At 40.9% G+C, this 24,195-nt stretch overlaps 2 protein-coding genes across 17 annotated transcripts in view; both read right to left on the reverse strand.

Moving 5' to 3' along the window:
* Positions 1-2,986, reverse strand: part of KIF25 (kinesin family member 25) — a 40,356-nt gene extending 37,370 nt beyond the window's left edge. Inside the window, 2 exon segments of the mRNA XM_061991002.1 lie at positions 1,100-1,165; positions 2,909-2,986. Of these exon segments, the coding sequence (XP_061846986.1) occupies positions 1,100-1,165; positions 2,909-2,986 (144 nt within the window).
* Positions 2,987-8,531: 5,545 nt separating this feature from the next.
* AFDN (afadin, adherens junction formation factor) overlaps positions 8,532-24,195 on the reverse strand; it is a 122,315-nt gene continuing 106,651 nt past the window's right edge. For 4 of the 16 annotated variants that reach the window (XM_061991582.1, XM_061991586.1, XM_061991581.1 and 1 more), the window contains 4 exons: positions 18,638-18,772; positions 15,924-16,440; positions 11,891-11,975; positions 8,532-10,752 (listed from right to left, as the gene is read on the reverse strand). In XM_061991582.1, the coding sequence (XP_061847566.1) occupies positions 10,608-10,752; positions 11,891-11,975; positions 15,924-16,440; positions 18,638-18,772 (882 nt within the window). In that variant the 3' untranslated portion in view covers positions 8,532-10,607. Of the gene's footprint in view, positions 10,753-11,890; positions 11,976-15,923; positions 16,441-18,637; positions 18,773-24,195 lie in introns of those variants that run through there. The other 12 variants (XM_061991594.1, XM_061991589.1, XM_061991590.1 and 9 more) reach the window with 6 other exon arrangements.

Raw genomic sequence — 24,195 nt, forward strand, 5'->3', positions numbered from 1 at the left:
ACAGTGCTGCATTTAGCATACAAGGCTTCTTTATCTAATACTCACGTAACTACTTCCTACATCTGATGCACCGTACAGACTACAATAATTTCTTTCTTGTGTATGGCAGAGGAAAAAAACACAAAAAACCAACCCAGGCTGAAATATTTAAGATTTTTGGTAAATATGATAAAGCAGAACAAAAATAATGGAAACATTTTCTCAGCATCAATTACAATGTTCTTCTGTATACCTAGTAGAACTGATTTCAGACCTACCATCTGCTTCCAGTCAAGCTTTGAAAAATGTTAAACCTCCTTTTATCCACAGGTGTTAGCAAACCCACAGGGAGGGCAAATGGCTTTCCTGAGGTCACTCAACCATTTAATGTTTCAGTCCAGATTAGATATTCTTGGCCGACAGTCTGTATCACAACTAATACTCACAGCTGGCTCTGGTCTAGCAGAGCAGAATGATACTCAAAATTCTGTAAATCTCTGAAATCCTACCTTTGAAGAGCCCAAACATTACCAGAGGCTGCTTCTTGTTTCAATACCAGCCTAGGAAAAACCTATCCTTCTGTAGGAGCACATAAGGAAATGAGGGCATCTAGCTGTTAGCGCATACTCCAAGACTAACTTCTGCAAAAGTACCTTGCCTTTGGCAGACAAATGTAACGTAACTGTGCTATGAAGACATGCAATATGACATCTTTGGTAAGTCTGCTCATTATGAAATATCTTCCCTTCCCTCTATGAACACTCTTTTTTAATGGATCATCCAAATGAAGAAACACTTCAAAAGCATTCCTTTGAATCTACCCTTGTCTCAAGGCAAACATTTTCCCTGCGAGCAGAAAGCACCACTCCATATTTCACATTTGCAGAGTCATTCCCTCAGTACACTTTCATAGATTTAAATGACAATTATTTAAATGTATGTCACCTTCTAGTTACTTACTCATCTATTGTTACAGTTGGTTAAAAAAAAAGAAAAAAAGCCTTAGTCCCTTAGATTTCTCCAACAGGTAAAAAGTGCAAAACTTGCAAATAGGAAGGAAGATTTCAGTGTCTTTTTTTGTATTTTCACACAAAACCGTTTTTGCAAAACAAACAATTACCTCTGCAAGTTTTAGATGAAGAGCAGCATTTTCAGTTTCCAGGACAACTATTCTTTCTTCTTTGGTCTAAGGAAAGAAACCACCCAAAATCACAAAAGTAAAAAGTGAACTAAATACCAGTCTGATGAACGCTATTTTATTATTATAGTTTTCATAGAATCATAGAAGGGTAGGGGTTGGAAGGGACCTTGAGAGATCATCTGGTCCAATTCCCCTGCTCAAGCAGGTTCACCCAGATCAGGTTGCATAGGAACATGTCCAGGTGGGTTTTGAAAATCTAAAGAGAAGGAGCCTCCGCACCTTCCCTGGGCAGCCTGTGCCAGGGCTCCCTCACCTGAACAGGAAAATAGTTTTTCCTTATGTTTAAATGGAACTTCTTGTGTTCCAGCTTTATCCCGTTTCCCCCTGTCTTGTCACTAGATACAACAGAAAAAAAGTGATGCCCCAACCTCCTCACATCCACCATTTAGTTACTTATAAATATTAATAAGATCCCCCCCAGTCTCCTCTTCTCTAGACTGAACAGCCTTTCCTCATAAGGAAGATGTTCCAGTCCCCTGATCATCTTGGTGGCCCTGCTCTCTCCAGAAGTTCTCTGTCCCTCTTGAGCTGGGGAGCCCAGAACTGGACACAGGACTCCAGATAGAGCCTCATCAGGGCAGTACAGAGGGGGACGAATTACATTCCTTTGTTTCTCTACCTTCCAAAATCAAAGGACTGCCTACCCTCAATCTCTTCATCACAATATTTGGCTAGAAGCATGTAAAAATGAGGATAAGCTTTTAATATTCTATGAGTACATGTATTTTCTGTCACCTTGTCTGCTTATTTGGAAATGCATAGTAAAACATTTGAACTTCTTTTGCTTTATAAAACCATCTCCTGACAATTTCAAGGTTGTTAAGAGAAGCACTCTTCCATTTCTCTATTTATAAGTAACCACACACATTTCCATTTCCAAGGCTGCACTGTTAAAGAGATCAACAACAGTGCCACAGCAGGACCTTTCCTCTGCACAGGTGCTGCTTTTCCCAATCAGCCCATTTCAGGGTCAGCAGAGAGAGTTGGCCACAGCTCTGAAACCTCATTTCCAACCCACAGCCCCAGTCAGAGCCGCCTCTCCCCAAAACAATCCTGAGCTGCCTGCCTGGCCCCCACAGACTCCTCTATTTAGGACTCTTGCCTAAATTTTAAGTCTAAAGTCTCTTTTGAAGAGAAAGTGGTAGGAAAGTGCTAGTAAGAACTTGGGGCTGTTTAGTTTAGAAAAGAGAAGACTGAGGCAGGACCTTATAAGTACCTAAAGGGTGTATGTCAGGAAGATGGAGCAACACTTTGTTCCGTAGTGTCCAGCGACAGGACAAGTAATGGACAAAAGCTGGAACACAGAAAGTTCCACTTCAACACAAGGAGAAACTCCTTCCCTGTTCAGGTGAGGGAGCCCTGGCACAGGCTGCCCAGGGAGGGTGTGGAGTCTCCTTCGCTGGAGATTTTCCAAACCAACCCAGGACACGTTCCTGTGTGACATGATGGAGGTGAACCTGCTTGAGCAGGAGGCTGGACTGGAGGGTCTCTAGAGGTCCTTTCCAACTCCTACCTTTCTGTGAAAGGGGGAAGGGAGGGCAAGTGAGAGGAGGGGAGGGCAAGTGAAGGGAGGGCAGGTAAGGGGCTGCACCACCGCCTCCATGGAGCCGCGGCGCTCCCTGCCGCCCGTGCCGCGCCCGCCGAGCCCCGCGGCCCGGCGCGGCCAGCCATGGCGTCAGCGCCCGCTCCGCTCCTCGCCTCCCCCCGCCGCGGCGGCGCGGGGCTCACTCGCAAGCGCTGCTCCAGCTGCCGCAGGCGCTGGGCCCACACGGAGCCCGGGTCGATCCCGCGCCGCGGCCGCATCATCCTCCCCGAGCCGAGGCCGACCCGTGCCGCGCTCTGCCTCCGCGCCCTCTCCGGGGGACAATCGGCCAATGGGGAATGCGTGTGGGGCGTCTGCCCCGCTGCCATGGGGACAGGGACCGCCTTCTTGCCCGCCCCAGCCGTCAGGAGCGCTGCGACGGGCTGTGCCCTGAGCGGCAGGGTCACCTACCCATCCTGACCCTTGGGGAGGGACGCCCCAGAGCGCGTGTGACGGGTTCACGAGGCACGGGCCGGGGCTGAGGCGTGAGAGGGGAGGGACAGAAGAGACACCAGGCCCCGTGCTACAGAAAGATTTCTGCTCAGAGCAGCAGCGCCTAGGGACGCGGCCAAGGCTTTGGAAAAGGTTGAGCCCCCGACAGAAGGCAGGAGGAGGAGTAGAGAGCCTAAAGCTCCTGTGTTTGCCACAGGGTTGCTCCTGAGCAGGTGGTGGTGTGCATGATGGGCTAAAGCTGAAAAGGCTGCAAAGAAGATTAAGGGATGAGAACATCTGTCACACAGAGGGACCTGGGGCGGGGATCAGGCTGCAGGAAAGATGCCTGAGGGGTGTCTGGTCAAGACATGTAAATACCTGACGGGAGAGTGCCCAGAGACTGGACAAAAGGCAAACAGGTACAGATTGAGACACATGAAATCACCTCTAAACAAAAACTCTTTTTTTCCCCCTTATTTTTGTATGATGGTAGTCAAACACTAGCACAGGCTGCCCAGAGCGGCTGTGGAGTCTCTGCCCCTGGAGATACCGAAAGCCTAGCTAGACACCGGCTTGAGCAACTTGGCTGTAGCTGAGCTTGCTTCGACTTTGAGCTAGATGGTTCCCACAGGTCCCTTCCAACCTCAACTATCCTGTAGCTGCAAACAAAGACAGGGCCTAGGGTTAGTCTTAGGAGACTGACAAAGCCTGCAGGTCCAGCTGGTGAAGGAGTCCTAAGAGGCTGCCTGAGACAGGAGCTGTTCAGGCCATGGTAGGAGGTCTCATGCTAAGGTTTCCAAGGCCAGTATGTGACATACATTAGTAATTCTACTTAGTGCTCTACTGTATTGCACTGAAAGATGAACATTATCTTCAAAGCAGCCAGAATACTATTTAGCTACAAAATGTGAAAGTATGTCAGATACAAACATGTCTGCTTCTTGTAAGTGGGAAAGAGCACTTTTGGCACTACAATTTTGGGGTTTTCTTAAAACCAAAGCCAACATTGTAATTACAGAGGAAGCCAGTTTTGCAAAACAGCAGTCTCCAGTTATTGTCTACTGAACATGGCGAATGTGCTCTCGTATGGGCAGTAGAAAAAACAAGAAGCACAAAGCAGTGAATCTTGCTGTGTTTGCCACAAAAGAGAGAACAGTCCTTTACAAAGAACCCAGAATTCAGCCCATGTCTCACAGTCCAAACCAAACATCTCTGGGTAGCAGCATCAGCCATCTTTTGCGATACTGCAGCTTCTTCTTGCATCACCTTCAGACTGTAACCTCAGTCTAAAAAAACCAAACCAAGCCAAACCAAACAATAAACTGACTGGAAGTCCCTTTGCAGTTCATCCTTGCAATTGGTTCTGAATTGGTGGAAAAATAAAATCTGACAAATGGATTTAGTCTATAATAAAAAAGGGAAACAGAGAGTTCCAAAGTACTGCAGTATAATACTGTGGATGTCAGAAGATGTTGGCACTAAGGCAGACAGGATTTTATCAACATTAGCTATTTGGAAGGAAATAGTTTAGTAGCTTGGGGGTTGTGACTCACAGTTCTTGACAATGAGCTATGATTTTTATATGCAATGCTTATCCTGCAGTGGCAATCAAGTCAGAACAATGTTATTTTCCAACCTGGCTCAACCTCATCTTAGAAGGATCATCTCTGCAGTGTAACGGTTGATCTCTCCCCCACTGTGGGCTTTATCCCCTAGGAATGACATTAAGAATCTGGTTTCTGTAGGCTGTAGCAGAGACTTAGTTTACAATCACTCTGACTTTGAACAGGTTAACCTAAAACTGAGCAGCATCCCTGCACTCTTCTTAGTCATTTCTATAATGCACATGTGAAAGTTTCATAGTACTGAAAACTCAGTTCCATCTGTATAAAGAGAGGAAAAAACTCACCCCAAACAATAACAACAACAATCACAATATTATCTGTGACTCACTGTAACAGCAGCAATTCTCTTTTGGGAACTTTCTTCTATTTCCAAAGCCCAGGAGAGGTTGCTTGATAGGCAGGAAACAAAACAATCTGTCAGGGAGGCTTAAGCAAGGAAGAAATACAGAATCTAGTTATCTTCTGGGAATGCTGCAAGGCTGTAATCCAGCACGCCTTTATACACTGGTTCTCTGAAGAATCTTGTTTTTTCCCCAAACTTCTACTAACTTGATTCTGTCTCTGCCCTGCAAAATGCAGAGCTCTGCCTTACTACAGATCCTTCTGAGGAACTGGAGGCACCAAATTTAATGAAACAGCCTAAATCCACATTCTACTCCATCCATTTTATTATCAGTGAAACACCATGGTGGATTATAAATCTTATGATATTCCTAAGTAATATTTGAATACTTTTCATGTATTTCATGTTAATCCCAGCAGTGGAAATAGCAAGACAAAGTCCCAGCTTCAGCATTCTGAAATGAGTTGTCTGTTACAGCGTTCCCAAACACAGTAACAAAAACCAAAATTGATAGAAAAGCACTTGGTAAAAACGCCAAGAGAAAAGGTTGTGGTTCCTCTTGTGCCAAGCACAGAGAGACTCCTTGCAGTATGCCTTGGCATTTTCTACTGCCCACACGACAGCACATTCTCCATGCTCAGCAGACAGTAACCCCAGAGTGCTGCACTGCCCACAGCTCATCATCTGAACCGCCTAGAAAACTATTCAGCGAACCTGTAATTACTTCATTCTGTTTTTTTTAGGAAGAGGTTTGCTTGGGTAGCTGTGGGTCAGTTCTGAACATTCATCTGTTACCAAGAATAAACTGAGCTTCTCCAAGCAGGTGAAGAACACTGCCCTTTGGTCTCCTTAAGGACTTTAAGGAACAGCTGGGAAAGAAGTTGTCCGACTCTGAATTTTGACTTGGTGAGGCTTTGCCTTCTGGGCCACACAGCTGCTAGCTGACCATTTGAGACAGCAGTACCATCTGACAAAACATAACCAAATGTTTTCCCATCCTTGTTACCAAATGCATGATTTACCAGCTGTGTTTTAAGACTATTCTTGGCAAAGCTCATTTTTTATCACTACTATTTCTGTCATGATTTCTCACGTTACCTAGTTGAGTTAGGAGGTAAGGAATGGTCTTGTTTATTCTACTGCTTGTGTACCACTCATTGCTGTTTTTAGGTCAAGCATTCTCCATGATCACATACACGGTTTATTATTTGAGTAAACAAGATGTATACTATGGTCTTTTTTCAATTGCTTTATTTCCTTTGCCTTTTCCTCAATTACCAATGAGACTGGTTTTACATACTGTTTGTACTACAGTCAAAAAGCTGTCTATGTGGATGATTGGTGCAGAAGGGGTAACTTGACAAGAGGCTTGAAATAACTAGAGTCATTAGTGGGAGCAGCAGACTGCATATGCAAGTGTAATTTCACAGAGTTCTCATCATAAAGATCGTCATCAATTAAAGTGTCAACAGCTATGCTACTAAGGACAACTCTTGCCCCTAAAGGCAAGCAGATGCTGCACTGTTCAGCTGCATCAGACCAGTGTGCTCACTTAAGCTAACCTGACCCGAACCGTGCAAGGCATAGCTCAAAACTTGTTTTCCCACTGGAAATGTGTTACCACTGTTGTGTATCACAGAGTTCCCCTCACAACCCCTGGACTACTTTAGCCTGGAAATAACAGTTTCTATGACAGAGTTCACAGCTGTGACAACTGTAGTATCATAAATCACTTTTTGTTTGTACCCCTTGTTTGCTCTTGCTGAGACTGTGGACTACCATCCAGAAGGACAATGGATTGTTCCCTTTGGCTTCTAGACTACACATTCTGTATTTAAAAATTCTTTTTCTTTAGGCTATTCTCACAGTCAAAAGCTCAAAACATGGATAAAAGATTCCCCTCAGCCATGCCCTGAGGCCCTGGCAGATGTTTCATTGCAACATACTAAACAGCACTTCTGGCTTTCTGTGGTTCCTTTAGCTTCTTCCCTGCCTCTGTACACACACCTCTGACAGAAAATTCAGAATGGCTTCATGAGTGATTTTGTAAATTCCAGAGTGGAGACCCACAACTCAAAAGATTAAGGTACTCACCTGGAAAATGATGCAGGTGGCTCTCAATTTCAGCTCCAGTGGACTTTCAGCTATGGCAGAACACACCTACAGCAAGTGAGGCCCAGTTCCCTCCACCATTCTCCCCCCAAGCAGAGCTTAAACTGCTCCCTCCCATCCAGTCATCTAACCTTACCCAATCCAACAAGAAAAGAGGAGCATGACCATACCCAAGTCATTTAACTCAACCTTCAGTCACATGTTGGAATCCCAGTCCACCTCTCCTAATTGCCAAGGCACCCAAACTGATTTGTTTCAGAGACTTGCCAAAAAGTTATTCCATCTTTGTGTTCCAAAGAGATCGAGTGACCTTTCAACCACAGCAATCACAATGAAGACTGGTTGCAAAACTGTTTTTCTTCCAAAAAAACTGCATTACAAGTTCCTCTTCACTGTTCGAAATACAACTTTGCACTTAAGGAGGATACAGACACAGCACAACTCACCTGTGTAACTGACCCAACCAATATTCACTATTTGGTAAGTTGCTGGTTAAGGTGTAAAAAAAAAACAAAAAACCCCACACTTATTTCAAGTCACTGCTACAGATATTGACCAGTATTAGGCCAAGAAATCTCCTCTCTGGCCAATGAGGATCAGCTTTTGTTGATTCTTCAGGTAAAATTAAGTTTTTAACCTAATAATGATGTGACTGACTTTGATTGTAATTATGTTTTAAAAGGATGGGTAAAGCAATTGTTTTAACAAGAGCTTCTTTGGTTTATGATCACAGAATGGTAAGGGTTGGAAGGGACCTCTAGAGATCATCCAGTTCAATCCCCCGCTAAAGCAGGTTCATCTCTATCACGTCACACAGGAACGCATCCAGGTGGGTTTTGAAAACCTCCAGTTAAAGAGACCTTATAACCTCCCTGGGCAGCCAGGGCTCTCTCACCCTCAGAGGAAAGAAGCTTCTCCTTGTGTTCAAGTGGAACTTTCTGTGTTTCAGCTTGTGCCCATTAGCCCTTGTCCTGTCCCTGGGCACTACAAAAAGCAAAGACTTGCCCCATCCTCAGTCTTTTCTTCTCCAGGCTGAACAGCCCCAGTTCCTGCAGCCTTTCCTCGTAAGGAAGATGCTCCTCTCCCCTGATCATCATGGTGGCCCTGCGCTGGACTCTCTCCAGAAGTTCCCTGTCCCTCTTGAGCTGAGGAGTCCAGAACTGGACACAGGACTCCAGATGAGGCCTCATCGGGGCAGAATAGAGGGGGTTAACGGTGTTATGAACACAGAATCAAATAAAACAGTACAAAAAACCATTTAATGCAAAGTTAAATACAATACAAACTTTATTAAAAATAGGTTGCAAGTGAAATACAGTAGAAATGGGAAACTACAGCAGTTTTGATGTTTTTATAATAATGCACAGACAAATATGAAAAGCACTTTTACACATATTCACACTTGACCCGAATGCCCAATAGCGGCCAAATCCACTCAACTGAAGGTTATAGGTATTTCTTTGCTAAGCCTTTTTCAGATTCTAGCAGCAGCAGTAATTCAGCCACAGCATAAGTTTTTTTCCTTAAGAAAAATTTGTCACTGTAAGGCTGCTAGTGTTCTCAAGATAAATTGGGCGAGGCTTGCTTTTCCTGATTAACAGACATAGCAAGCATGCAGATCCTTCATTAACACTTTGAACCAGTTTAATCTTCTACTTCATATTTAACAGGTGAAACGGTAAAAGCACACTTTCAAATAAGAAACCTGAAATACGTAAAAAATATTTACACTCCAATTTTCATCAGCTTGCATTTATTTATCATACAACTCTTATTAAAAGTGATTTATTTCCTAAGGCAGTGAAAGTCTACCCCTTTGTATTTGGAAGTGTGCACAATTCCCTAAATATATATTTATAAGAGAACAATATGATACAGGAAAAAAAAAATTCATCTAAAGCCAGTAAAGGGCTTTGTCAAATAGAAAATTTGTTTGGAATCACAATATATATTGTCTTAACATCACACAATGAGAAAAAACTCCGATGAGGTCCTTATTCCCAACATCATCAGCCACATACGCACAGCTGAAGAAATAGTGGGAGGAAAAAAGATTAACGATTTAAAATTAAATAAGGCTATTACAGTGTGAAAAAATATCTTGAACTGCCAGAAAGGTTTTAAGCACAACAGCAGCTGAGTGTCAGTAAAGCTGGCTTGACTATGGAGGAGTTGGCCTGCAGAGCTTCCCTGGCGTGAGCAGTGGCAGGTGCTCGCTGCCAGCCACCCTCTCTGCCAACCACCTTACAGTCCCGCTCCCAGCCACCAGCCTTCTGTTTCATACCTCATGCTTCAGCCTTCTTCTTCAATATGCCAGTATACTTCTCCATAGAAAAAAAGCCTCAAGAGATATTGCTGATCTGATAATAGCAGATTTATCAATACTGTTCCACGCCCGATCGCCTAAGAACTTCTAATCTACCTGTCTCAGAAAACACACGTGATCTGCTCTGCTCACCTTGGAACTGGAGTCATTCCTCCTCGCCTTCAACACATTACTCACATTTTGGTCTTGGCTGATGAAGGGCCACTAGCATAGCCTACCTATTGCTTACGTAATTTTTAATAAAACAATTATCCAAAGGTTTCATCTTCACATTTTTTAAAGTCTGAAGCACATATAGTGGGGACGCATCAACATATGGACTTCTCTGTAACCACAGATAAAATTCTTAGGCAATCATTTTAGACCCCACAAATCTGTAGGACTAGAAATGCTTTCTATTCCAAGGTTCTACCTACAGAATGAGTGTTATTCCAGTACTAAGCAATGGTAAGATCTGAATTGATATGCTGACCGTTCTAGGAACACCATACATTATGTCAAACTTGCGTACGAGGTCTTATTTAAGGTGTCCTAGATATTGGCTTCTTATCAAACAAACTAAAATACTAATTTCTAGTGCACAGTTTATTTTAGGCAGTTCAAGCTATTCTCACTCTCTCTGCTCAGCAGCTAAAACAAAAATTGTGTCTGTAAAACACCAGGAAACAGAACTTATCTTTGACAAGTGCTACTTTGTCTGGTGTACAAGAACTTAACCCCCAAAACAGAAAAGAAAAAAAAAAAACCAAACAAAAGAGTTACCTTCACGTGATTCATATCTTTAAAATTTTACAGTGCTTTCATTGTATAAACCACAAGCTCCTGGCAAAGTAATCGGTTTTCTTGCTATTGCAACATCTCTAAATCTTAATTAACAGTCTTAGACATAGAGGAATCAAAGTCACTCCTTTCAGAAAACATTCATTTTCTGTTCATTAGTAGTGTGCCCCCCATCTCAATCCCTCAATTTAGAGATCTTCGGTTACATCTGATAAGGTGCTTAAATCTTATTTAGTGTTCAACTCATTTTCCAGTTCCATTAATTTCCTAGAAGCTTTTACTTTATTGGATACATCCTGACCCTGTGAAAAAAGTCGTTGGCGTTCCCTGAACGTCAAATTTTCTGGTGCTCCAGGTACATCTGTATCTTGACTGCAAAGGGAGAAAAGATCTGTTATAATTCTTATTTACAATATCTTTTTTTTTTGGTGACATGTATTGACTGACAGCTTTTTTTGACTAGAGCAAAAGATTCTCTGTTTAGTGTTCTGCAACACATGCCTTGAATTCTGACACTGTGCTGTCACTTATACAAATTGATCGCTCATGACCCTCTCTGGCACGTTAACACAAATGACACTGCCTGCCAATTTTCCAAGTGAAGTGCAGGTGTAAACTGAGGCTCTGTTTCTATTAGCATGGCATTGCTGTTAGGGCTAAATTACCAAGCCTTTCTGTGGTGGCTTGTAGCCAGGAAAAAGCATTGGAATACAAAGCTTTTGTGTCTTAGTAAACAAAGCTACCAGCATTGAGGTATTCTTTAGTGGCTGCAACAACTCTGTGTTTCATTTCACACTGGAAAAGCTGTCAAGGGCAATCCTTGACTAAGCTCTTGCATTTATCTCTTTCCTTTGTAGCAAACCAGCTTTTGTACTATGTGTTTCTTTTTGACCATCACAGTGAATATCTCAAATCTTTCTTAGTTGTAGCTGTAACATTACTCTACAGATGAGATTAACCCTCAGGTAATAAAGCTTTAATATATGTTTCAATTTCTTGACTAGAAGAGAGTTCATGTTTAGTTCCAAGATGTGTCTGCTCTGCACACTCCACTGAAACATTAACTACCTTTTAAAATGCAGGAGCTGGGCTAACAGCTTTTACAGAAACCTAGCCAAGCCCTGTCACACCTTCAGGATGCCACACAATAAAGCCTGCCACTCAGGCAAAAGATATAACCTGTGTTATTTATGCTTCTCACAAATTTGGTTAAGAATCCTACTTTTGAGAGGTACTGTTTGGATTTAGAAATGCACCTAAACCGGCAGAAGTTGTTAATTTATGATGATAATTCAGTTTACTCGGTTGTGGTGCTGAAATTTGCTGCTGTGAAGTAGTACTTCAGATTACCAAAGAGTTGTGGAGAATTCAGTATTTTACAGTGACCCAAGACACTCCAGGGGCCACTGCAGAACTCTTGAACAGCCCACAGACATACAACAACAACAGAAAATATTGCAGAAGTCAGCCAGGTCAGGTGTATAAAAGTTAACGGACTCCCGCAGGTTACCTTTTAGATCTTTTGTCTCTGGGATCCCGATAAACTTCGTGGGCCCCAACAGCTGCTCCTGTAGATCCAGTGTATGAATTTATTCCTTATGCAAAAAAAAGTTGAAGGATTGCAGTTAAAACGACAGTTTTCTATTACATTTCTTCAAAAAGGTGCAGTGCTGCTCTCAATATCTAATTTTAAACCAGAATCAGAAATAAATTTAGAGTCACCACACGACCTCTAGAATATTTAAAAGCAGTACTCCAAAATTCCACAGCCCCGCCTCAAAACAGCTGTAACTTGTTTATCCCCAATTTTGATTCAGCACACATTTTGTTCAGATTAGCCAGCACGTATCAAAACATCGTCTTCATCTTATTACAGCTTAGCTGCAAGACAAGCACTAGAAGCTGTTTAAGGAGATGGATGGAAAGAGCAATGCACTTCGTTATCCTGGAACAGGCTCCACAGGAAATAAGTTAGCTGCAGCTGCTCTCTTTATGAGGCTAAAAGCAAGCTAAGATTAGCACGTACGGTCTTTACACTTCAGCAGTCAGAAATTTTGTCTCTGTTAATTAAACTGTATCATTCAAAACATCCCCTTCCCGCCCTTTCTTAAATTTAAATTTCAAGCATCTCGCAGCACTGCACCTTATGGTTTAAGTTTGATATAACACACAGCTTTCACACGTTATATTACTTCTTCCTAAAGGTCACAAGACAAAACCTCTTCCTTCCAATCAAGGAATTTAACAATTTAATCTATATTTAAGACCATATTCTCTTAATAACTGTCACAAAAGGACTAAGTGTCAGCACAATACTCAGATTTGCCTTCAGACAGTTCTGGTCTCAATATTGTATGTGTTATGTCTTGTGAACCTTCTCCGGTACAGAAGGAAATGTTTGCTTCTTCCACTGGTAAGTATAGCTTCTCATAAACACTCAACAAGAGAGACATATGAGGCCGGAACACCCAAGCAGATGTCGCTAGCATGTTGTAGGCTGAAGTTTTTCCACCAAAAATCTGTAGCAGACCAAATCATGCCAGTCATGCTAGGCTATGACTCTTTTTTCCCCCTTTCAGACACGAGTCTTACACGCATGTAAGCGCTACTGCAGCTTGAAAAGTGCTGTGGTTCACATTTCCATCTGCTTTAGGGCAGTAGCTTTGATTTGGGTGTCGGCTTTTTTCTTGGCTTGTCAGCCCCAACGGTCTTGAGACCCAGTGGAAGAAGGTATGAGAGCAAAATTTGCAGAAGCGTGGTTTACTAGGAGTTAACATTCAGAACAGAAGAGAGCTGTACAGGACAGTAATGTAACAGAGTCAGCGAGATGGGAGATGGTGGAACTGCACAGTGAATTCTGCATTTTGTGCAAACGGCTTTGTACGTTACGCGGGCAGTCTTCAGAGAAGCTTGAGCAATCAGGGGAAGTTAACCTGTTCTCATGGCTATTTTAAAAATTATGAAATAAGAGTATTCAGAATTAGTCGTATGGTTTATGAATTAGGTTATTAAAGGCGAAGCATCATACTACAGTGTTCTTTAATTGTTACCAAAACCCTAACCATATAGTTGAGGATTGTCCTTCCAGTTGTTTTCCAGGAAAAACAAATGTGCGCACACAAAAATGTATCATGTATCACTTTTCAGAGATTCATTTTCCATTCAAATTAACAGAAAGCAGGATTGGGGGATGCGGTTACATACGAAATGGCATTTTGGGCTGTGGATGATGGGAGGCAGGAAGAGTGGTGGTGACAACTAGTGTCTAGAGTTACTTAATTCATTACACTTACAGCCTTCAAAGTGCCAAATAAGGAAGGGAAGCAAGGGCTTTTTGTGATGGAAGGCACAGTTTACATTCTATTGCAGTCAGTTTCAAATAAGAATTTCTATAAAAAGGAAGTCCTTTGAAAGAAAAAAATTCAGTAGAGAAATCCAGTACGAAAGCTTCAAGTCAGAAGCTGTTTCAGAGGGCAGGCTGACAACGTAGTCATAATGCTTAAAGAGAATCTTTTCTGCACATTTCCTGTCTTTAATCTTATCTTAACTCGTCAACAGTTTGTGATACAATGTGCTCAATAGCCAGAGTCCCACGACTTTGCTTGCTGGTTGGGAGTTTGTCAGTGAGTTCACACGAATGGCAGGTAAGCACCATGCAATTACTTGCATTGCAATGATAGCACATAGCAGGTAGTGTACAGTGTGTCTACTTGTACTCCAGTCTAATGACACCGCCACGAAGAGCTAAAAATCTTCCTTCACCTTCCCTATAACAGAGCCAGACAGGAGTGACAGATGTGCCTGCAGGATCCATAGGCACTCCTAGATCACGAGATGTCACAAGCAACACCAGAACAAACAAGTTTGGTTTGGTTTTTACCTTTAAACGAGTTATCAATGCGGATACTTTTTATGTAAGGGTGCTGTACTGACCCCAAACAGTGAAACTGTATCAGCTGGAGAGTGACTACAACTGAGCTGAACTATTGCCCCTTCAGCAATGCTGAAACTACACACAGCTTCTCTTTGGCACCAGAAGCAATTCAACTGTAGCAGGAGCTAATTTGCACAGGAAAAGATGCCTTGTTACAAAGGATGACTAGAGCTTCAATTGAAAAGGATCCAGACAGGAAGCTCAGTGTTGTATACTTGTACAGCCTCATATATATCCTAAATCAGGTTCATACACTACTGCAGATGGATTAGAAGTGCTTTTGATAGATGGAAGCTATTCCAAGGCTTTTACGCCCTCTGTGACTAGGACACACCGGACTTCTGATTAATGTAAGTGATCTCACAATTCTTTGGGTGGCCAAAAAAGCGATCAAGGATATACGACATTCTAAGCTTACACATTTGTCACTGAGATTTGAACCAACAGAAGTTAGCCATTTGACTAGAATCCAAACAAACACTTTGCCTTGCTACCTCAGCTGCCTTGCTACCCTTTGCATTTTAGAAGGATGATTTGATTGGCTGGAGTTGGTTGTCAGGCACTTGTTGACTGCCAGCAGAAGTGAAAAGAATGAACTAGAGGAAAGTCATGGCCACCATTCCCTTCAGAAGAATATAGAAGAAGAAAACAATTGTAAAGAAATGTTGGCAGATGCTGCTAGAGAAAAGACAAAAATCTTACTAATAAATGACAAACTTGATAGAATGAGATCTCCACAGAGTGCAGTTTAAAAAAAAACAGCATGGAATTTTGCACTGAATTAGCTTTGAATTGGTGAATATAGCTGAACTGGTACTCTGCAGATAAAATATGGTGCTGAAGGTACTAGGAGCTAAAACTCTACCTGAACTCCATTATGGCTGCCCCCTTGGACTTACAAAAGAAACAAGATGAGAACTACTGGGATGGCAAAAGAGGAGGGAAAGATTAAGGCAAAAAGCACTAAGATGAACTTTATAATTTTGTTCGTCTGCCAAGAAAACTGTGCTGTACAAATCAGAAGTACAGGAATGGTGCCTGATACATGAATTTAGCTGCATACCCTGTATGTCTCTTGGTGCTTGAGTATTTAAAAACTGCATCTACAAAAGTAATTTTTAAAGCCATTTGCACACCTTATTAAGAGAGAGAACCCTGGTACCAATAATGAAAGCAGAAGAAAAGCTCTGTCCATGAACCCATTAGAAAAAGCCTTCCTGTGTTCAAGAAAGGTGCACTTCCAGATGCCCTGAGTAAAAGAGTGGTCAGTCATACAAAACAAATCACTGAAAGATACAGAGTGAAAGCCAAAACCAACAGTACTTTGAATTGGTTGAGTAACAGTTGAAATAATTTCTGATTAATTACGTGAAAGACGGAATTTTTGCTTTTGAAGAGTCTGGGTAAGGAGTGAAGAAATTTGAGAGATCGAAACAATTACAAATGGAAGATTCATATTAATATCAGGATTTAAGTTAGATCACCATAGTGAAAATAGTGATTAAGTGGGAAAAAAATAAATCACAGAGTAAGCGATTCGTTCTGCAGCACCAGAGTTGGAAACATGAGGATAGTTCTGTAGAGACGGATTGATTTCACGGTTGTCTACCTTTAGAGCTGCCGGCATGGATGAAACTTGGTTTGTTTGGTGGGGGTGGGGGCTGGCTTTTTTTGGCAGTAGTACTGTTGGCATTGACTCTAGATGACTGGAATGAGTTGGAAAGAAAAAGGCCATCTGAAACTGGGCGAGGCTGGCGGGAGGACTGCTGTGGCTTAAGGGTGGCAGGAGGAAAGTCACCATAAGATTTTCTTGTGCTGGAGTACTTATCCTGACCTGCTAGATTGGAATCCTCCTCCTCCTCATCATCATCATTGTATGCAACAAACTTGGCAGTATAAATCGTGTCAGGGGAGAGGACCTGTGTTTTGAGGTAAGAGGTGTTTCGCTGAGGTGGGGGAGGAGGAGCGTTAGATGAAGGGGTTGGGGATGGGAGTTCATATTCCCGTGGAAGTGGAGGTCTGTACAGACCAGGCTCGTCAGGTTCCAGCAATCTTCTTTCAGCTTCATCGTGTTGCCTGCGCCTTTCGGCCTCTAAGCGACTGTAATACTCTTCTTCCTGTCGCCTCTGCAAGTCCAGAGGAAACAGAAACATGGTGGTCACAAAGATAAAGACGTTTCAATCTCATATAGATTTAAGTTTTCCATCACTAAGCTACAAACTTGTTTTGTAATCTCCTTTTCTGGCACTGAGCAGTGCATTTATATGGATTCATGCAAAGAATAGTTACCAATATGAAAAAAATGGCAACACAGTGCTGCTGTTATTTTTAGGTTTACCACTACCTGTGGTCAGTAAGGCAACTGCCAGTGTGAACTAAGGGCAATTCCAACATTTATTACTCAAAATGTAACTACAGTTAATAAAGGGTAGATTTACTGAAGCTGTAAAGTATTGGGGAGAGTGGAAAAAGCCTAAAATTAAATACCATCTTAAGAAAGGAACTTTGCAATTTTGCTGTTATGCTTACAAAAAGTAAATTAACCAACAGAATTTTGGAATAGATGGCTCCTAAACAAAGCTTCTAGTATAAATATCAGGAAAACTCACACAGAAGTAAAATTACAAAGAACATTTCTCAACCAGACATCAAGTAATTGTTTTTTAAAAAACTTATTAAAAAAACCCAAAGACCCCTATTGCTGATGATATTTATATGAGACTATTGACCATTTAAAAGGTCGTGAAGTATCTTTTGTGTATTTTTCCAGTTTAATAGGTTTTTACTGTTTTTAAACTAAATAGCATTTAATTCTCATTTAATTCTGTTTGGCTCTTGTCTAAGCCACATTGTAAATTAATACAAGGGTCCATTCAGTAGTTTGTTTGATAACAAATGAAAACGTGTATTTGGAAACTGTATGTTACAAACCCCCTTTTGTCTAAGCGTAGTATAGCTTGTGCTGGGAGTATATGACACTTTGAACAACCACCCTTTCTGGTTTTAATTCATATATTTAAAAAAAAAAAATCACTTTATCCATTTAATACTGTAAGTTAGCTATCCTAAAAAAACCCCACTCCACTAAAATCTGCTCTTGTTCATTTAGAGCAAACATGGGAAGCTCTTCACCCTCTACTGCTCTCTCAAAACCACTGTGGTGGCTGGATGCAACTGAGTTCTGAGTTGGTAGATGTAGAAGCATCTCTACTATCTCAGTGAAGTTCTATCAGTGAAAACTCTTTCAGGTGTATGATTCAAATGTCATTTGACTGTGTCATTGTCAGAAATTAAGAAAGTCTTAGTTGGTCTGTATTTGTTCTTTGTTATGTCTTGCCTTCTTAAACAGTTACTACAGTATCTTTTAAAATATCTTCCACAGTCCAGATACATCTTCCTCACTTCTCATCTATCATCATCCTCAGCTTAGCTTCCTTCTACTCATCAACCCATGCTGCTTATGGAAAACAGTCTAATAAATCTTGAAAACGATCTAACAAAAGAAACGAGGTGAATATATCTATAGTTGGTTGGCTTGTTTTTAAAAGACATTTGCTCCATCTCCCAAGATGAAATTTCTCTAAACATTAACAGCTAGCCCTCTTCCTTCATTCTGTGAAGTCAGTGTAATTAACATGCTAAGGGTTAAACGAAATGCTTTGTCTTCCAGCTTTGAACAACAAGGCTTCTCAAATTCATGCATAATGTTCTGAAGGAACCTAGAAGCCTGAATTTTTAGAATGTTTGCAGAGTGACTTATCTGATGACATTACTTCCTTTCTAGAAACCAGCTCCCTTTTCTCCCATAGTCCAAACATAAAAGACCAATATGGGGTACTCATCTCCACTCTGCTGTATTTCATGTTTTCCTCTCTCTCTCTGTAGCTGCATCAAACAATTACTGCAAAAAATACTGACGCGCTGCCTCTGAGACACAGCAAAATCCAACACCACTAACATGGCCATTCTAATAAAACAGGTAGGCAAGTCATGTTGGGGGATGAAGGAAATCAGAAGGTAAATTATTTGTGCCCTACTTTTCAGTAAAGGCTCTGAAAGCAAGCCCCTGACACTGTTAGAACCTTCAGCTGGTCAGCCCACAGTACTACAAACCAGGCAATTCCAGCCAATTCCGGCCACCACAAATGGGATATTTATTTAACTAGTTTTTTGTTTACATTGGATAAACTCAAGTCTCAGGCCACCACCTTTACCACTAGGGCTGGTGTATTTAACCTCTGTTGACCCAACACTGAGCTGTTACTGGCTAGGCTAAAGATGAGAAGCCTCTAAGAACCCCTGCAGCACTGAGAAGACCATAACCTTTTCTTCAGCCTCTCTTCTGGTCCGCTCCTCCTCTTGCTGTCGGCGCTCTTCTTCCTGCCTGGCCCTGTCCTCTGCTTCTCGCTTGCGCATTTCTTCCAACTGCTGCTGCCGTCTGCGTTCCTCATCCTGTAACTAAGAGACACATCTTCAATTTTTTTCATCATTTATGTAGGTAACATGGGTCCAAAAAATCCCAACCCAGTAACATGAGCATTTGCCTCTAAAAATCACTCATTCAGTAGAAAACGCTACGCTACATATAAATCAATATAATCTCAAGCTCTTAAGAGTGTGCTTTGCTACAGTGGTTTCCTTAAAAGACACGATAGATGTACAGAACTAAACACATAAGAGCACAAAACATACAAGGAGACATTTCTATCAGTCATACACAAACTCCTAGCGAAAGACTGAAGTGACTCACATTCTAGACAGCTTCAGCACCCACAGTTTCATAGGTACAACAAAGAAAAATTAAACACTGGGAACCAACAGTCTAAGGCTCCATCAGCCAGTTTTGATTTTGGATTAGTATATAAGCACCAGAAAATTGTGACTCAATACTCAAAAGGTCAATCCATTTAAAGTAACAGGCTCATTCACCAAGTCTGCAAATAGTCTCAGGAGACAAATAAAGATTCCCCACTGTATCTGCAACAGATGCGTTTTGGAAAAAGCAGGGAGTGAGGCAAAAGCCTCCCTTGACTAGTGAAATTAAACAGCCTCACGTGAACAACTGTTGTCCAACAGACAGTATTTTATAGAGACTCATGATAAACACTGCACAGTTAAAAAACCGAGCAACAATCCAAACTTTGCATGATTCTCTAAAGCTGATATCATCCTTGATGAACAGGAACATTCACCAACACAATGACATTCACTAGTAGAAATTAACTGGACTACATGCTGTGTTATGTCTTACTGCAACATATGTTTTAAAGTGATCATCTCACTCCTGATCTTTTATACTGATTGATTGGTACGGATCAGTAAATCCCTGGATCTTGCTATAAGCTGCATATAACACGGGTACTTCTCTACTCCTGGATTGGGCTTTACCATCTGGTTACGTTTACAGAGAAAGGCCCTTAAAATAGCAATAATTATCTAGTAAGAGAACTCTAGTTTATTTAACAGACCTTTGTGAGGACAATCTTCAAAGAGGTATCTCTTCCCCCTCAGTTACCTAACAGGAAATGTGCTTTGAAGCAAATCAGGTTTTCAAATAATTTTTAAAACCAATTCTAAAAATGAGCTGTTTTTTTAAATTTCACCAATTTTCTTATAATTATTTCCCCCCACTGTTCATATCTAGTATTTGCATTATGGGTATCTCATGACCTTGTACAACAGGTCATTTTGAAAACATTTGTCTTCCACATCTTCAAGTAGCCACACAGACTAATTGCAGTGGGAGCACCTCTCATTTGAAGTGTTAAAAACCATAAAACTTTTGAAAATTAAAGCTAAATAACAAGATGAAGTAATTTCATTTAGGCAGTAATTTGGAAAATACATACTAGAATATGCTACCTGCAGGCAAATTCCCCTTATTGAGGGCTAAAACTTCACGTTGCTCTCAGTTAAGAATTAAAAAAGACAGAGATCCAGCTCTGTATATGTGGCAGACAAGGGAATAAAACAGTTAACAACTCCCTGCTCAGATTAAGACCTCTTCCTGTCTTGGTTATTAAAAAGACATTACTTTGGCAAAGGAGATAATATTGCTGTCAAAAGACAGACAGTAATTCAAAAGAGTTTACAGAAGAAAAATTGTTTCCTCTTTAATAATAGTAAAAAAAAAAGGCAAAAATTGCACAGTGAGGAAAAAAAAAAAATCACAGGAAAACTTGTCTCTCCCATTTGCATTTAGAGGAAAACTCCAAACATGGCAGTTACTGATCCCAGGTTATGGTGTGGATGCTTTTTGCTTCGTAGCAAGCATTCCTATTCAAATGCACACAAAGAGGAAAATATTTCAAACTAAATTAAAAGGAAATTAGGAGTAGTTTGTTTTATTTCTTGCGATCTTAACTAAAGAAAGAAGGGAAAACTGGGCAGGGTGCCCACCTGGGAACTGTTGTCAACATGTGCATGTAATTGTGAGGACACCTGTATCCATGTCAGAGGCTATTCTAAACATAATACATAGTAAAAAGGCAAAAAAAATTATGTGTAAGGCACAAGTGGGACTAGAAGAACTATTAGGAGAGTGACATTTCATTTCTTTATGATTAGTGACTAGTTTCTACTTTGGAGTGCTCCCAGATCAAGGCAGGAAGCCTTGGGTGGGAGGGTGAGGCACATCAGAGCGCTTGCAGGCGTTTGTGTTTCTAATCATGTACAACAGTACCCAAGTCCATCCTGCATTTCCAAGACACTAAGGAAAAATATCTTCATGTCCTGTTCCTAATAAGAGGGCTATTAGATTCCCAGGTTGACTATTTAGATTCCATACTTGGCTAGCTCAATTAATTCTTCTGTAGTTTAAAAGTCATGTTTTCATGTGATTTACTGTACTACCGGGGTTTCTCCAAAGCAGCATGTGTTTATGTTGTAGCAGGTAGAAACAACTGATCCATACAGCCAGAGTGACAGAGAAGAGCATTCTCCCAGCTGTAACTGATCAAAGGAGCTAAGCACAAAGTACTAATTCTTCCCCTGGCTTTGTCCCAGCTCTACTGCAAACTGCCAAGAGTTTTCTCAGCTGCACAGCTCTGTCTTGCTATGACCAACATAAGCTAGCAGCACTATTCCTACCTAAGCGGGCAAAAAGGTCACGTTTCTTCTGAGCTATTGCTCCTTGTAAAGTAGCCAATGGCCTGACTAGTATCAGAAATGCTCTGTAATTTGCAGAATAACTATCACCAATGTTTACCTTAGAAAGACATAAATCACACTGAGCTTTTTTTTTTGGTTTTCTAGAAACAAAGTAGTAACTACTAGGATACATGAATTAGATTTACATTAGATGTAAGGAAGAAGTTCTTCAGTGTGAGGGTGCTGAGGCACTGGAATAGGTTGCCTAGAGAGGCTGTGGCTGCCCCGTAACTGGAAACGTTCAAGGTCAGGCCAGATGGGATTTTGAGCAACCTGTCCTAGTGGAAAGTGTCCTTGCCCATGGCAGGGGGGGACTGGAACTGAATCTTTAAGGTCCCTTCCAATCCAAACCGTTCTACAATTCTATGAAGTGGCATATGATTGATTCAACTCTGCTCAGAAAGTCATGTGAACACTATGAAAACAATGAAATTAGGAAAAAGATATTTTTGGGGTATAGTGATCAACATAACATACTTTAAAACTAGCTTGTTGGGTTTTTCTAAAGCTAGATTTAGGAACATAATGAATCTTCAACTGCTTCAGATTGCAGATCCATCTAGTACAGTATTCTGTGTGTGACCATGGCAAGAACAGCTGCACAGCAATCTGGCCATTGCTGCTATTATTTCTGCATCACTCAATACACTACTAGAGCTGTCAGCTGGTACAGCCTTGTGTAATCCTTGGAGTTGCTGTTTACAGGTATGACACCTATGCATCTGTCTAATCCATTTCTAAAGCTGCCGATACTGTCTGCCTTCACAACCTCCTGTTGCAGAAAGTTTACAGCCTCCTTGGAAAACTACTTATCTATCCAGTCACAACTCTGGGGACCAAGGCTTAACCAAAAAAAAAAAAAAAGAAAACAACCAAAATCAGAGGTAGCAATACGAAAAAAATACTGATAGGTAAGTCTGAAAAATCCATGACTTCCAGCTTGTCTATTAATTCAAAAAGCTGATATATTTCACCTGTTTCACTGCTGTCAGTTGCTAAAACGCTCACATACCACACAGACACAAGTCCAAACAACTAGACTACATAACTTGGTAAGTCTAAATATGCATTTTTAAAGCTGATTTTTTTAAAAAAATGAAGCACTATCAAATATCCAAATCCATCTTTTGAACAGGTCTATTTATTTTTTTTTCCATCAGTGGGAGCTAATTATAGTAACCAGACTTGCATGCACTATCTTTCTTTCAAATTGGCACACTAATTATACAGGAATACATTGTGAAGGGGATGCATTTCTTCTCTACAAGACTTCAGAACTCTTTTTTTCCATGTACGCATTTCCAATGACAGTAACAAAATACAGAATTAGCTGGAGTCGTAGTAATTACTGCTCCAATTTTAAATCCTACTATGTTTTAGATGCAAAAGAATGGCATTACACCAACAGAAACTGAAATTATACAGTAACTTTATGTTTATGTGACCTACTTGGGAATACTAGTTCAGAAGTAATTTCTGAATTTGCAATCTATTGTTACATTAATGAGAAGATTCTAACACCTGTAAACAAAAGGGTTTCAGCATGTGCTGAAATAGCATGCTGCATTATAATGCACTCAGGAGAATTTCAGCTCAAATTGGAAAGGAATGATGTTGCTCCAGCACTTCTAAAATCTGCAGGGGCAGGGAAAGGAAGGGAGGAAGTATTACCTCACAGCCTGTTCATTCAAAGTTCTTAGCAAGATTTTATAAACATGACTGCACGAAACATCAAATACACAGCTTGTACTAAAGCACTGCTACAACAAACAAATCAAGTTTGCAAGCAGGACACAACATCTAAAAGGAAGGGTAACATAGGAAAAGGAGTCACCACGTCTGGAAACATTCAAATGCGTGTTTACAGTTAACTTACTGCTTACTGTATCATAATGCATTTTGAACACCCAAAGTTACCAAATCATCATCCAAAGCACATAGGGTGGTTATTAATAATATTGGGAATTGAAACGGGAGAGAGATATTGAAGAGAAAGAAACAAACATACCAAATCTAGAACAGAGATAGCTGGCACAGCAGTCTGCTGCAGGTAGTAAGAAAAAGGGAAAAAAGAAAGATGCACAGTGAAAATAAAGATAGGTTAGATTTGTGCTATTTCAAAAGCATTTTATTTGTTAAGTCAGCTGCTTTAGAACAAGGAACTGAATTGACACAATCCTGAATACAGACATGAAAACAATCAAATCATCTGATTTTTTTTTTAAATCGGTATTGTGGTTTGACTCATTGAAAACCCCAGCATTTCTCCAGAGATGCTACTTATTGCATCTCTAGTAGCATACACAGTGAAATGTGATCAAAATGCAAACATTACTTCAATGTGACAGTTACTTCACTTAGAATTACTTCAGTTAACAAACTGTTCAAGACAACTGTTATTTTTTAGTTTCAAGATGCTCCAAACTGGTGGAAGAACTTTACGCTGAAATAGCATTTTCAATCCAGCACTTGCAGAGAAGATTGATATAATGTTATGCAATACAGCTGGCTTTCTATTAATGAAACATGGCTATTTTTTTGGCTACAGTAAAAATTTAAGACACAGTTTGTTAAAACGGCAGCTTTGCACGGATTTTTTATGCCCGTAGCTAACTGCCTATGTGCTACAAATTACATGTTAGCAATGCTGGGTTTCAACGCAACCTGTTTGCCAAAGATATATTTAGCCTTTCCTTTCTTCAGTTTCCAAGTCTGAGGTATCTATTGTTTCA

Source organism: Colius striatus, chromosome 2 (genome assembly GCF_028858725.1).
Source record: "Colius striatus isolate bColStr4 chromosome 2, bColStr4.1.hap1, whole genome shotgun sequence".
Classification (NCBI taxonomy): domain Eukaryota; kingdom Metazoa; phylum Chordata; class Aves; order Coliiformes; family Coliidae; genus Colius; species Colius striatus.